The sequence below is a fragment of the Marmota flaviventris genome, chromosome 8 (assembly GCF_047511675.1).
Source record: "Marmota flaviventris isolate mMarFla1 chromosome 8, mMarFla1.hap1, whole genome shotgun sequence".
Lineage (NCBI taxonomy): Eukaryota > Metazoa > Chordata > Mammalia > Rodentia > Sciuridae > Marmota > Marmota flaviventris.
The window spans coordinates 72,939,131-72,952,845 of NC_092505.1; the positions used below are offsets into that span (position 1 = coordinate 72,939,131).

At 36.8% G+C, this 13,715-nt stretch overlaps 1 protein-coding gene across 4 annotated transcripts in view; it reads left to right on the plus strand.

Moving 5' to 3' along the window:
- Positions 1-4,205: 4,205 nt before the first annotated feature.
- Positions 4,206-13,715, plus strand: part of Cblb (Cbl proto-oncogene B) — a 205,516-nt gene continuing 196,006 nt past the window's right edge. For 2 of the 4 annotated variants that reach the window (XM_027943202.2, XM_071615387.1), the window contains exons 1-2: positions 4,722-4,913; positions 5,650-5,831. In XM_027943202.2, the coding sequence (XP_027799003.1) occupies positions 5,664-5,831 (168 nt within the window). In that variant the 5' untranslated portion in view covers positions 4,722-4,913; positions 5,650-5,663. Of the gene's footprint in view, positions 4,296-4,721; positions 4,914-5,649; positions 5,832-13,715 lie in introns of those variants that run through there. The other 2 variants (XM_071615386.1, XM_071615389.1) reach the window with 2 other exon arrangements.

Here is a 13,715-nt window from a genome sequence, read left to right on the forward strand (position 1 = left end):
AATCAAAATGCATGAATATTGTAGAGAAATTATCTACAAATTTAGTCAACTCATGTCTAATGTCACAAGTGATTGCTTGTAAATTTGGAGAAAGTAAGAAAAGAAAAACTGTACAGAAGGCTAAATGTTTTGCCCAGGACAGTTTTTTTTTTTTTTTAATGTCCTGTGTTTAAATACAGGAACATAATCACATAATCTGCATTTTCCCCGATGACACCACCTATGACACATATAATATTAATGCCAAAGGTTAATGTTTAGATAAAAAGTTTGTTAAGTACTCTTGCTCAGAGTCTCTCAATCAAGGCTTCACATGTGCTTATAGCCAATTTGCTCATATTATTCACATATTATTCATCTACTGGCTACTCTCGTGCTTGCAAGAACTTTAGGCAGGATCCCATCAATTCTCCTCATGTCAGGATCTTCTAGAGTACTTCTCTTACATAAGCAGACCATATGCATACTCTCTGTAGGTTCAAATACCCATGCCTACCAGTAAGGTCCCATTCACTTTAAACTTCAGTACTGGAGACTGACTGATTTGCTCTCTGGAAATGAGCATAGTCTGTCTGTCTTTATTTTTTCATTTTTAAAAAATTAAAATTGGTTCTTTTTAGTTATATATGAGAGCAGAATCCATTTTAATATAATTATACAAGCATGGAATATATCTTCTTCTTATTATTATTATTTTGGTACTTGAAATCGAACTCAGCGGCACTGGACCACTGAGTCACATCCCCAGCACTATCTTGTATTTTATTTAGTGACAGAGTATCATGGAGTTGCTTAGTGCCTTGCTGTTGCTGAGGCTGGCTTTGAATTCACAATTTTTCTGTCTCAGCCTCCCCTGCTGCTGGGATTACAGGCTTGTACCACAGTGCGTGGATTAGAATTGCATTTTTATGGATATACAAGGTGGTGGGATTCACTGTGTTTTTATAAATATACATAGGAAAACTATATCACATTCATTCCACTGTCTTTCTGTTGCTTATGCCACCTCTCTTCCCTCCATTCCCCATTGTCTAATATATTTCACATCTATTCTCCCCTTCACCTCCCCCTCACCCCCTTATTGATGGTTAGCTACAACTTATCAGAGAAAATATTATACTATTGGATTTTTGGGACTAGCTTACTTCACTTAGCAAGGTAGTCTCCAGATCCATCCAATTGTTTAGCAGACTCTTTCACCCTGGAACACTACTGCTTATGTTCTGAGGATCACAAAGTCTCCTTAAGATAACATTTTTTTTTGTGCTCTTATTTATGGTCCCTTGGTGTTTTAGTTATCTTTTTGGCTGCTGTGAATAAAAGACCTGACAAGAACAATTGTAGAAAAGAAAAAGTTTTTTTGAAGGCTCACAGAGGTCTTAGTCCATCGACAAGCAGGCTCCATTCCTTGCTTGGGGCTCCAGATGGGTTAGAACATCATGGTGGAAGAGTGTGGTGGAGTGAAGCAACTCACCTTATGATCAGAAAGCAGAAAGAGAGTACACTCACCAAATACTATATATATATATATATATATATATATATATATATATATATATACACACACACAAGGTGGTGGGATATATACACACACACACTAAGGGCATGCTGATAATGACCCACTTCCTTCAGCCACACCCTAAGCCCTTTCAGTTTTCACTCAGTTAATACCATCATGGGATTAATTTACTGATTAGATTAAGGCTCTAATAATCCAATTGTTTCTCCTCTAAACCTTTTTGCATTGTCTCATATATGAGCTTCTGAGGGACACTTCACATTTAAACCTTAACACTCAACATGCAGTCTTTTGTTAGACTCTATCTCAAAACTGGCTCATTTTTGTCCCAGTGGGTCTTTATTTTCCCATGCACATTAACTCCTGCTAACAATTGGCCAGGAGGGCTACTGCTCCATCAGTTCACCAGATATAATGGAAAACTGAATCTTAGTTTAAGCTCAGCTGGGACCCCTACTATACCAGAATTTAACTTGGCTTTGATAAATATCTATTTGAGAATAAAGTTGTAATTCCTTGATTACTATATATATATATATATATATATATATATATATACACACACACACACACACACACACACACACACACATATATATACACACACACATATATGTGCGTATAAACTATTTATATACTATATATATGTATATACTGTTATATATAAATATACCACATATATGTGTGTATATACACAAAGCAGTCTGCTAATCATGCCAGCACAGTAAAAATAGTAGACAATGTATATCTCCCATACATACATCTATATGTATAACAATATGCCATAAAACTTGTCATTTCTATCCACTTGATATGATGGACACCACATATTACAGACAGAGCCATTTTCTCATTCTCATCTCTTTCAGTTACAAAAAGAATGACAGGTGCTATAACCTGTGTTTGACTTATTCTACACTTATATAGATATGAATATGAGTAATCTATTTAGCTAAATTGTTCCCTTAAGTCAACTTTTGGCTTTGTGCAGAAAAATCTTCTATAAATTGTTTCAATTCTTTTTTGATTTACTTTAAAGGTGATCCAATAAGATTTTGTGTTTTTTGCAGTCTCATCTTAGGAAATGTTACTAAAAATAAAAAAGACATGGATGAGTGAAGAATATATGGAGAAGTCAGCACTTTTATATATCAATGAAATGTAAAAATGAGAAACGATTTAATTATTCACATAGAAATAATGAAATAGAAACAAAATTACTTACTGAACCATATTTTATCACTTATTGCAAAGAACACAATCTTCTGTTTTCAACAAGTGACAATTTTAACCATCTGAATTTGGGGCTGTGGAGTAAAGCATGTTTAAACAATTTAGGATCTTTTATAGTAATAATCACAGTACTAAAAGGCTTACTTGCTAGAAACTGATTAGAAGGGCTGAGAAACACCTAATCTGGCTAATTGGTTAAAGAAAGATTAGAAAGAAGCAATGCAAAAGATCACATGGAGAAGCCCAAGGTGTAGCAAATATATCCAACACTATCAACTGTAGTGGAAAAAAAGTTTCAAAGTATGAAAATCCAGAGCAATTGTTAGTAGCATGTGTAGTACAAGTGAAATAAATAGAACGAAATGAAAGGCGTTTGTTTAATCTATGATCTTGTTGAAAGATGGGTCCCAGTACCGTAGTTTTTTCATTTTAAGACTAGCCAGATGTATGCCTTTTTATGGGCATAAGGGATGGAGCCACAGAAAAAGATTAAACATGTTGAAAGAGAATGGCAGATACAGGTTGTTTTTAAAATGGAAAGACATCTATGTAGGGTAAAAGTGACTCAGAAAATACAACAGCTGAGTTCTCGTCAGTCATTTACACATTTGCTTGTAGGAATAAAAAGATGCAACATTCCCATTGTCTACTATTTTCACTGGGCCCCCATGATTAGCAGACTCTTGGCCCGCCCTGTTAACTACTTGCTTTTCCATCAGCCTCATGTTTGATCTGGAATCCTTCTAGAACTAATAGTAAAAGGGAAACACTCATAAATTTAGGAAGTTTTAGTTGGCAATCAGGTTTTATCCTTAGCCTACTCGATGTGGGGTTTATCCTTCATTTTAGAAGCTTGGTGAATGTTGCTCTTTTTAGATAGCCAACAAGAACTACTGCCTTAGACCTGTTTGGCTGCTGTCCTGGGTAGAAGAGTTTGGCAGCCCTAGGGAGATGGATTTCTTAAGCTTGGGACCCGCCCAGAGTAGAGAAGCAACACCCTTCCAGCCTCTACTCTGTTGCTATGAAACAAAAGACTAGGAAGGTGAGCAAAGCAGGAAGTCCCGCCTTTTAGCCCCTGTCGGCTTTGGCTCCCGCTCCCTATGCTCACGCCCACCTTCCCACCACTCATTGGTTAACAACGTAGGGCATTGCCTCTCTTCTTCCATCTCCTTTCCCTTTTCCACTTTGGTTCCCAGGCAAGTCCAGGAGTATTTTCCTCCGAGTTTCTTTCCATTTGGGACCTGCGATGAGCGGGCCTTCCTTTGGGGCCATTGTGTACTGTGGAGGACGTGGACCGGGCGGTAGTGCGAGCAGGACGGGCGCCTCACGTCTATTGGCTTATCCCGCTGTCGGGCAGAGCGCCGGCTCGCGGGATTGGCTCACTGGGGCGCGGCCCCTCCCTCAGCTCCGCCCCGCGCCTGAGTCTCTGTGTATGTTGCTGGGGTGGGGTGTCCAGCGAGTGGTCTCCTCCTCCAGCTAGTGCTGCTGCGGCCTCCCCGAGAGTCGGGCGGGAGGGGAGAGCGGGTGTGGATTTGTCTTGACGGTAATTGTTGCGCTTCCACGTCTCGGTGGCGGAGCTCTAGGTTGCCCCTTCCCCGGGAGCGTGCTATTACGGCGATTACACATTCCCTGTCTGGGCGACCCAAGCACCCGGGGCTGCGTGCGCGTAGAGTGGGACCCGCGCACACGCGTGGCTCGGGACAGCACGGCGCCGAAAGGCGAGGAGGGAAGGGGCGCTGGGGAGGCTCGACGCTTTTTTCTGGCCCGAGGGCCCTGGGTAGCCAGGCGTCTGCTATAGAGGAAGAGGGGACAGCCCCGGATTCTAGTCGCTGTTGCCTCTGCTGTCCACAGTTTGAAGTGGTGTATTTAAAGACCGGAACCGGGCAGGCCGGGGGGAGGGGGGGAGGAGAAAGAGGGAGTAAAGGGAGACTGGAGGCTGGGATTGCAGACTGCCTGGGAGGTGCGTCCTCCGGGTCGCCGAGCGCGTAGCGCCGGAGGCAGACGGGACTGCGGGGCGCTGGAGGAGCTACGGGATACTTTGTCCGCTTTCAGTTCGTCTTTCTCCCCAGCTGGGATTGGAGAGTGGAAGAGAAGAGGCCTGAGCAGGGTGGGGGCATAGACGTCCTGAAACAAAGCTTCGGATCTACCCCATCCCTCTTGGGTGAGACTGTAGGCAAGGAGGGAAAGAAGTGAACTCTGCTTTCCCTACCCGCTCTGTCAGTTTCTCACTCGCTTTTTAGAAATGGGCTATTTGTTTTTCGGTTTATTTGGCTCTTGGGAATAACTATTCACAGCTTTGGTTTAGAGAACCGTGTGTTCCTATGTCGGTACTAGGTGGTTTTAGCGGGGGAAATCCAAATCCTAAGCCTTTGTTGATAACAGACGTGTCCCTTATGCTTGTGTAGAACGCTCTTTACATTTATATAACTTGCCAAAGTCTAGCAAAGTGAAAGTGAGGTTTCTAAGTGAGGCTTCCAAAATGTATTCTAGCGGTTACAGTTGTTCTGGTGTTTTGAATTGGGATGAAGACAGAAGGGGAGAACATTGTGTTCCCATGTAGAATAAGGAAACCTATTTAAGTTGTGGTGTTGTTAAGAGTTGGGTTAGTTAAGCTTTAGCTATTTGAAACTTGAGGATGCATCCTTAACGCTTAGTATTCTAAAAGCAAATCTAGGGTTATTGCTCTAAATTTATTTTGTGTTGAGATGGAGAATGTAATTTCACTCCATTATTGAAAAGTTGAATCTGGGATCCTTGGTTTTACTCTCATTGATGGAGGAGAATGTAGTAGTTACAAGTTAGCTTGTTCAGCTTTCTTTGAGTAAATATTGTCATACCCAACTAACTTTTCTTCTCCTTCTCCTTTTCCTTCTTCTTCTTCTATCTGCCTTTCAAAGAACTTTGATTCCAGATGGCAAATTCTATGAATGGCAGAAACCCTGGTGGTCGAGGAGGAAATCCCCGAAAAGGGCGAATTTTGGGTTTTATTGATGCTATCCAGGATGCAGTTGGGCCCCCTAAGCAAGCTGCAGCTGATCGTAGGACTGTGGAGAAAACTTGGAAACTCATGGACAAAGTGGTAAGTGGAATAGTGCCCAGGCATGGCCTTGTTCACCCTGAATATGGTTTCTCAAGCTTTATTTATACATGCTATTAATTAATAATAATTATCATGAGGGCAGTAATCTTTTTGTGTGTGGACCATTTTTCTTCCTTCATTCTGTATGTTTTGAAAAGCAGGATTTAGAGCAAAGACTTGTTTTGTTTTTTTTTTTTACACTTTTTGTCCTACTCTACAAGGTTCAGAGTTCCTCTATATGACTCAGATATGCAAAGTTTTTACCATTGGCTGATTTTATGGGTGTATGGCCACAGTATGGTTTAGAAGTGTTTGTTCAGTCTTATGTGAGGTTGTGTTGCTCTTAGATAACAAAATAGTACATACAATATAAGAAAAGTCTCTGATGGAGCATGTAGGACACCACTTGTGTGATACTGAGAATGTTTACTGGGGAAAGAACCAGATTAGTCTTTAAGTGAGGAGGCAGTATTTGAGAGAGTTTCCATTTTGATCTTTGAGAATTTGTCTTTATTAAGAAACTTTTTTTTATGGTATACTTACAGTTTCTTTCATCTACTATTCCATTTTGAAACAGGAAACCTTTTCCATTGCACATTGTTTATTGTGAAAGGAAAATTTACGTTGGGGGTGGTGGGGCTGAGTGTGTTAGAAACTTCTGTGGTTTCTGCTTGTTGCTTTCAGATGAACTCTATAATTTCACAAGAAGAAATCAAACTGGATGTCAGTTCTTGGAGAAATCAAGTTAAAGAGGCAACCTGACCACCATATAGGGATATACTGTAAAACTGTAGCTATCAGTACTAAGTAGGTTTATGAAATAAATATGATTAAGATATAGCTTCCTGCTTTATAAAAATTAAAGAGTTTCTGTTTTTAAAGCAGTAACATTGTCCCTACATTTTTGTAGCACTTATGATATTATTCCATAGATATTTGGGATTAATTGTAACTTAGTTTATCCAGGACTTTTGATACCTTTATGACTGTAGAAATGGAGTTTTAAAAAAAAATCTTTCTTTGTAAGGATGTACTAAATCCTACATGAAATTATATGGCAACATTCACCTTTGCTTGGTTTGTTACTCTGTGCAATTATTGGCTACAAAAAAGCCACTGTCAGTAGTATTGGCAACACCGGCAAGTGCCAAGATTTCCTTTATTTTCTTTTATCCTATGGAAAGTACAGATAAGATAGATGAATGATGGGCCTATCATCCTATGACCAATGGTGTTAAATGCAGAGCCAAAATATTTCCACCAGAAAAATATCCTTACTTTGGGGCTTCAGTGTGACCTATTTAAGCTTCTGCCAATTTATTCAAAATGTTATATTAAAGTGCTCCAGACAGAATGATGTCATAGTGTCAGAACATTGCAACTTGCTGCTTAGGGTCAGGTTTTGGTTTTAACATTGGATACTTAAGAATGAAGAGTATGTAGTAGGAAAATTGCATTTATTTGGCAGGCACAATACTCTCTTTGCTTTTATAAAGAGTATGCCTTTGAAGGTCATTCTAGTTACCTAAATCTTTAGTTGGGGTAAGAGAAGGAATTCAAGCTTTTCCTCTAATATGTTATGTAAATGGTCAACAAATAAATCAGATTTTATAGGGGAGTCTATTCTCTGTCCACACCCCTTCATTGAGTGCTCAAAATTTGAATATTTGTGATGCAGGTTAGAATAGCTAATAAAGATTTATATAAGGAAGTGGTGAGCTATAGTTACTGTAAAGTCATTATTGAAACAGTAAAAACAATGGTATGCATAATTTTAGTCTATATGTGGTTGTTAACATAAGCTTTGTCTGCTTTTAATTATTTCACCATAAGTTATGGTTAAAATGGATAGTTATTTGATGGTTCAACATCTGCCATTGTTTGTTTTATTAATCCTTTTGTGGGTTTAGGTTTAGCTTTTGTAGTTGAGGAACTTGACTCAAAAAGATATTGATTATCCAGAGTCTCTACTTAGTGGGATGTGGGTGTGGGTATTGGCAAGGGTGCTTTATTGTGGCTTTCCCTATTTATCTTCATTATTTGTCAAAGATGAAAATGGTGAATGCATCTGTGGGCTTTGTGGAAAAAAATCACAAATTGTCATAAAAGCATTCAATATGTTTATTTCTTCTCCATCACATAATAATAGAAAGGCACTGGTACTTACTAATTAGCACTATATTTTATTGAAGTGGTAAGGTGGAAGCATCCTCCTCATGTGTTTATCTTATTTGTCAGAGGTAAGGGAAGTAGTACATGTAAGCATGTATCAATGTTGTCTTGATGATTGCATCAGGAACTTTTTTATTAGTCCAGAAATTAATCCCTTGGCACAGTCCCTGTTTTGTTTTTTTTGTTTGTTTGTTTATTTTTCTCTTAAATATCTGTATTAGCATGAGTTTAGCCTGTCAATTAGAGAAAATAGTGACTTTCAGGTCTAATTGGTTGTTAAGGAAAAGGCAAGATTAAGTGTGTGGTTAGCACCTTTTTTTTTTTTTTTCTTTTTAGGGCAGATCTTTGAGGTATAATATAACTACGAAGTACAATAACTTTACAGGGGATAACGAAGCAGTCTTAAACCATCAGAGAAACATCTAGGCAGTGTATGGTTTCATCATATCTTGGCCTGTAGAATTTCAAATGATCAATTGAGAGAATCCAGTTCCAACTTATTGTTCTGTTTTCAGAGTGCAGGCTTTTTCTCCAAGGTCACTTGAGAGTAGAAGAGAGTAATTGCTCAGTTGTGTTTCTTGTAAAATGTAGAATGTTTTGTAACAACATCAATAGCACAGAGTTAGCATACTACGTGTACTGAGAAAAAGAATAGTAGCATATCCCAAAGCATCAAATTTATACACACTGTCTGGCCTTAAGTGTGTGTATCAGTTTAGGTCAATAGCTGACCCAAGATCTCTCACATTTGTGGTGCCTTTTTAATTCTGAGACAGAACTATTACTCATGAATGTAAACCTAGGTTCAGATACATTCAAAATGAAATGTGGAGTTGATTCCAAAGTTATTGCAAGGACAGACTTTTAAAAACACTTAATAAGCATTTGTTGAGGGCCTACTTTGTTTCTACTAAGTGCTTATTTCTGAGCATGCAAAGCTAGATAAAACATAGCCTTGCCCTTGGCCTGTCCAGAAACTCAGAGAATAGCACCAGAGTCAGGCACGTACATGGATAATTGCCATATAGTGTGTAAAGGACTGTAATACAGGCAGACCCAAGCGAAGTATAGTAGAAGCAGAGTGGAGAACAGCCACCTTGTTTTTCTGGCCACTATTCAGATAGTTTTATGTCTATATTCTGCTAGCCATTGCCTTTTAAGAACAGCATTGTTGTGCCTTTATTGGAAATGCTGAGGTGAAGGTAAGGAAATGATTGCTAATCATTATGGTCGAAATCATAATTTATTAATATGAGGTTCCTGAGTGTGGTTTTCACAAGAGTCTTAGCCAGGTGATGGAAAGCAGAAGAAACAATTTTCTATCTAATAGATGCTAAATGTACGGAGCATACATGGATGCTCGGGAAATTAGAAAATAATTAATTAATGCTAAAGAGCAAAGCAAGTTGAGTACCCACCTACGTTTTTGTCTTGCTGTCCTTGTCATTTATTTGGAAATTACATTACTGAAAGAGTTTTAAAAGCATTGAAAAAAGTGATGATGCCAAATAGACTTTTCCAGCCTTTTACTTCTCGTACATTTAGTACATTTGTCAAAATTAAAATATAATTCATTCTCTCTTATAATTTCACTGTGACCAGATATATTTCAAAGTTTGAAATCAAAGATGCTTAGGTTATATACAAATATTTTTAAAGTGTAAAAGTTTGTTTTTAAGTTGAATTTTTTCACACTTCTAAAAAATATTTTTCATTGAGTGAAAGTGAGATTTTTAGATGCTTTATGTTTGTTGATTTTGAGCCTCTCACCTTCCTAGGGACTTGATATGGCATATCATTTATTTGAGTTATTATTCTTCAAATATTTCCTTTTCTTCATTGACGTTGTTCTGCCTTAGCAGAATCCTGGGCCCTGATAGACTTGGAAAGGGGATAGTTGCACATTAAGTGTCTGGACAACTTTGTTAGGATCCAGTTAGATTTTGAATTGTTGCTGAGATAAATGAAGTGATCCCAAAGTTTGCTACTTGTGATTTCTAGGAAAACCTTCAATTGATGAAATAAAAGATTTAAAGGACTCCTATCAGGAGTTACCATGGTTTATTCCAGTGATAGAAGACCTACTATAGAATGAATGCTTCAATCAATTGGTAATCTTTTAACTGCAAATTTTCACTAGAATTGAATTGACTTCCTTTCTTTCAAATGTTGCTTTATGTGCTATGACTTCTTCCTTCATTTATTAAATCCCAACTGTAAAAAGATAGATATTTCTAAATAACTATGCCATACAGTAGAATGTCATAAGTGCTGTGGCACAGAATGTGGTGGAGGTGATGTTGCTTGCTGAGAGTGAAAAGCTGGTGTAGAAGGAATCATGAATCTGGTACTGTCTAGGTGTGTTTTTGGATTATAATGAAGTAGTGGGCATCCTAGGCTGAAAGGGTAATAAGCGATTGTTGAGTGAAGTTTTGACTGCTTTGAGAATTTGGATTTAATGTATTTAATAGGAAGATAATCACTGAAGTATTTCGTACAGGGAGAGGAAAAATTAGCACTATCCCTTGATATCTTACTCTTTACATTATGAAGATTGGATACTGAAGGCAGGAAAAATGATGAAGAAGAATTAAAGCAGTGTGGGTAAGAAATCATCAAGGGTTGGCCTGGAGAATTGGCAGTAGTTACAGCAAGTATTGGTTCAGAAGTGGAAGACATTTTGGAGGTAAAATCTACGTGACCCTTCAGGGTTAGTATATGAAAGAAAAGCTGAAGTGAAAGTGACTCTTGAGGTTTTCAGCCTAGTTGACTTTGAAGGCGGTGATGCCCTTAATGAGATAAGGAACATAGGAAGGAAAAGAGGAAGCATGGGGGTTGGCCTATAACTTTGTTTGGGGCCATGCTGACTGAATTTGACCTCCCAGAGTGAAATCCATTTTGAAGTCAGAATGAGTGTGCAGTTCCAAAAAGAAGTTGGAACTAGAGACCTGTATTTGGTAGATGTGTCCATAGGTTAGCATCTTAGTCTTTAGAACTGCAGTAGATTTCTTATGCAGGGAAGAGAGTCAGACACAAAACCAGAGAAGCAAAATTTTGGAGCATAGGGAGTGTAATTAGATGGTAATAAAGGAAAGAGAATCCTACAGAGAACAGGGATAAGAAAGGTAGAAAAATAATTGGGGTATATTGATTTCTTGGGGAGAAACAACATTCAGAAGAAAGTAGTTTCAAGTTCTGATAACAGTAAGTTCAAGTTCAGGTAGAGAAAACCAAACAGCAAAAAGTATGGACTCATTGAATTTCATAACTCAAGGCCATTGTTGATCTTTATAGAGTAACTTCACTTATATGATGAGGTTATATTAAATGAGTAAATCATTTAAAAATTATTCTGGAGTTGTAACAACTGATAAATAGGAAGAAAGTTTTGACTGAGAATTTAAGGAAAGTTGAAACTAACTTGTGGAGTGTGTGTGACAGGGTTCATGATAGGAGAGGTTATAGATTGATGAGAAGGAAAGAATGATCTAAGATGTAAGGGAAGGAGAAATAACAGAAGAAGCAGTATCCTAGATTATAATGTGGGAGGGAAAAGCTAGGAATAAGTAGCAGAGTTAACAAGTAGCAGATAAATGTAACTTCCACTTAGGCAAGAAGGAAGTGAAGGAATAAGCAGAGAAGTTTTGAAAGAATTTGTAAGTTTTATGTTGGATTATTAGGAACTAAATGAAGGCATATGATTTGTAATTTTAAGCCATATTAATATTGTATATTATAGAATAGACATTATATATTCTAGCCAATCTTTTAGGTATTAACTGGGTAAATAAGTAAAAAGTTGAAATGAAAATCTGTTTTCATCTTTTATATTAAGATCATCTTATATGCTGTGTGACTTTAATAGTACTACCATGCAATTTTTATGTGCTGTTTATTAAATTTTGTTTCTTAAAAATGTTTTTATAGATTGTTAATTTTTTCCCTGGAAATGAAAATGTATTTTAGTAATATTCAATATTTTATAGCTTTTTAGCATATTAATATTTAAATAATTGTTAAGGTCACTCTTATAACAATAGATTTTAAAAGTAATTATTAATGTTCTATCTGTTAAAAGATTGGGTACTTTATCCCCCAAATGCTAGATGATTCTATGTGGTATGACCTAGGCTTAGACATACTTTCTGCATAGAACATTCTAGACTTTTTAAAGTTTTCAGGTAGCATGAAGAACTTTATCAGTCAAAAGAATTTTTAAAAATCATGACTTTCAACAAAGTGTATAGTACCTTTGATCTCATTCCAAACCTTGACTAGATCTGCAGAGAATATAAAATATGGACAGAAAAGAAATACTAGAAAAAAAATGAGTACTGATTATGTATGGGGCACGGAGCAGAGCACTTTGCATTCTCTCTTCTTAGAGTTGTAATACTGTAAGATATTTCCCCAAGAAGAAGCCTGCCCAAGATTGTAAAGTTAGTAAGGAGAAGGGCCTAATCCTAGGTTTGCTTGATTCTGTATTGTACATTCATAATAAAAGAGTCAAGCACACTGCTATATGGAATATGATTATTTCTTTTACCCTGGGAAGTAAATCAAAAAGGTATTTTCACCAAATATTTCATATCATCAAATTCTTCTCCAAATTTTGTACCAATTTTTAGGGAGGTTTACTCAATAATGACATGGATTTTCTTCGTAATTATTGAACAAATAATGTTATATTTTCTGAAATATGAAACATCTTTCCTTACATTTTTCCTCTTCTCCTCCTGTATGCCTTCCCTCCATATTTATTGTACATCTACTTTATGCAAAGTCATGTGAGGAAAACACATAAGTCCCCCATGTTTAAGGAAGTTACATTCTCATTTGGAAGAAAGATAGTGAATTGATGAATTCTCAATTGATATTTTAACTAAAGTTTGTTGGTTCCTTAGTGTTATTTCTTATGTCAACCTTCCAAAGAAATCATCATTGAAAACCTTATGGGAATTGGTAGTTTTCTCCAAATCTTACTGTAATCAGACGCATGACCAATTTTACATTTTTGTTTTGCCTAATTAAAATTCTATAGAGCATTGTATTATCTTATACATTTTATATTTTATACCTTAAACTTTTATATATTTAGTGAGCTGCTGAATTAATATGGGATGAACCCAAAGAACTCTTAGATAGTATTTGCAGGAGGAGGACAGGAATTTCCATACTTGCTTTAGAAAATGAGATATTTTGGGACAGTACTTACCTAGCATGCAAAAAAAAAAAAAAAAAAAAAAAGTCTTCATGGAGTATGTAATTTGATCCAGTGAATGCTCTGTGAAATAAGGTGTTTTGGAATGAAAGTTTTGTACCGTAAGATGTGATCCTTTATTGTTGAAATTTCCATTTGTTTTATAAAATTTCATTCATATGTTTCAGGGGTTGCTTTGAACCTTGTTTGCAAGGAATATTTTAGCTGATCTAATAACTCTTTCTTACATTTTTGGCTGAAAATTTAAATTAGGGAGCTGCTAGACATCTCTTTAAATGCAAGAGTATTCCCAGAATAATTAATGGTTTTGAAATTATTGTAGCAGTAACAAATCCTGATTTTATATTTGTGCCTTTGCATATATATGGTGAAATATATATGTATGTGAATACACATTTTATTGAAATACATATACAGTACAAGCTTTTTAAACATGTATTTTTATGTACTTGAAGCAGTGCAGACTACATGTACAGAGTTGTCTTAACAAA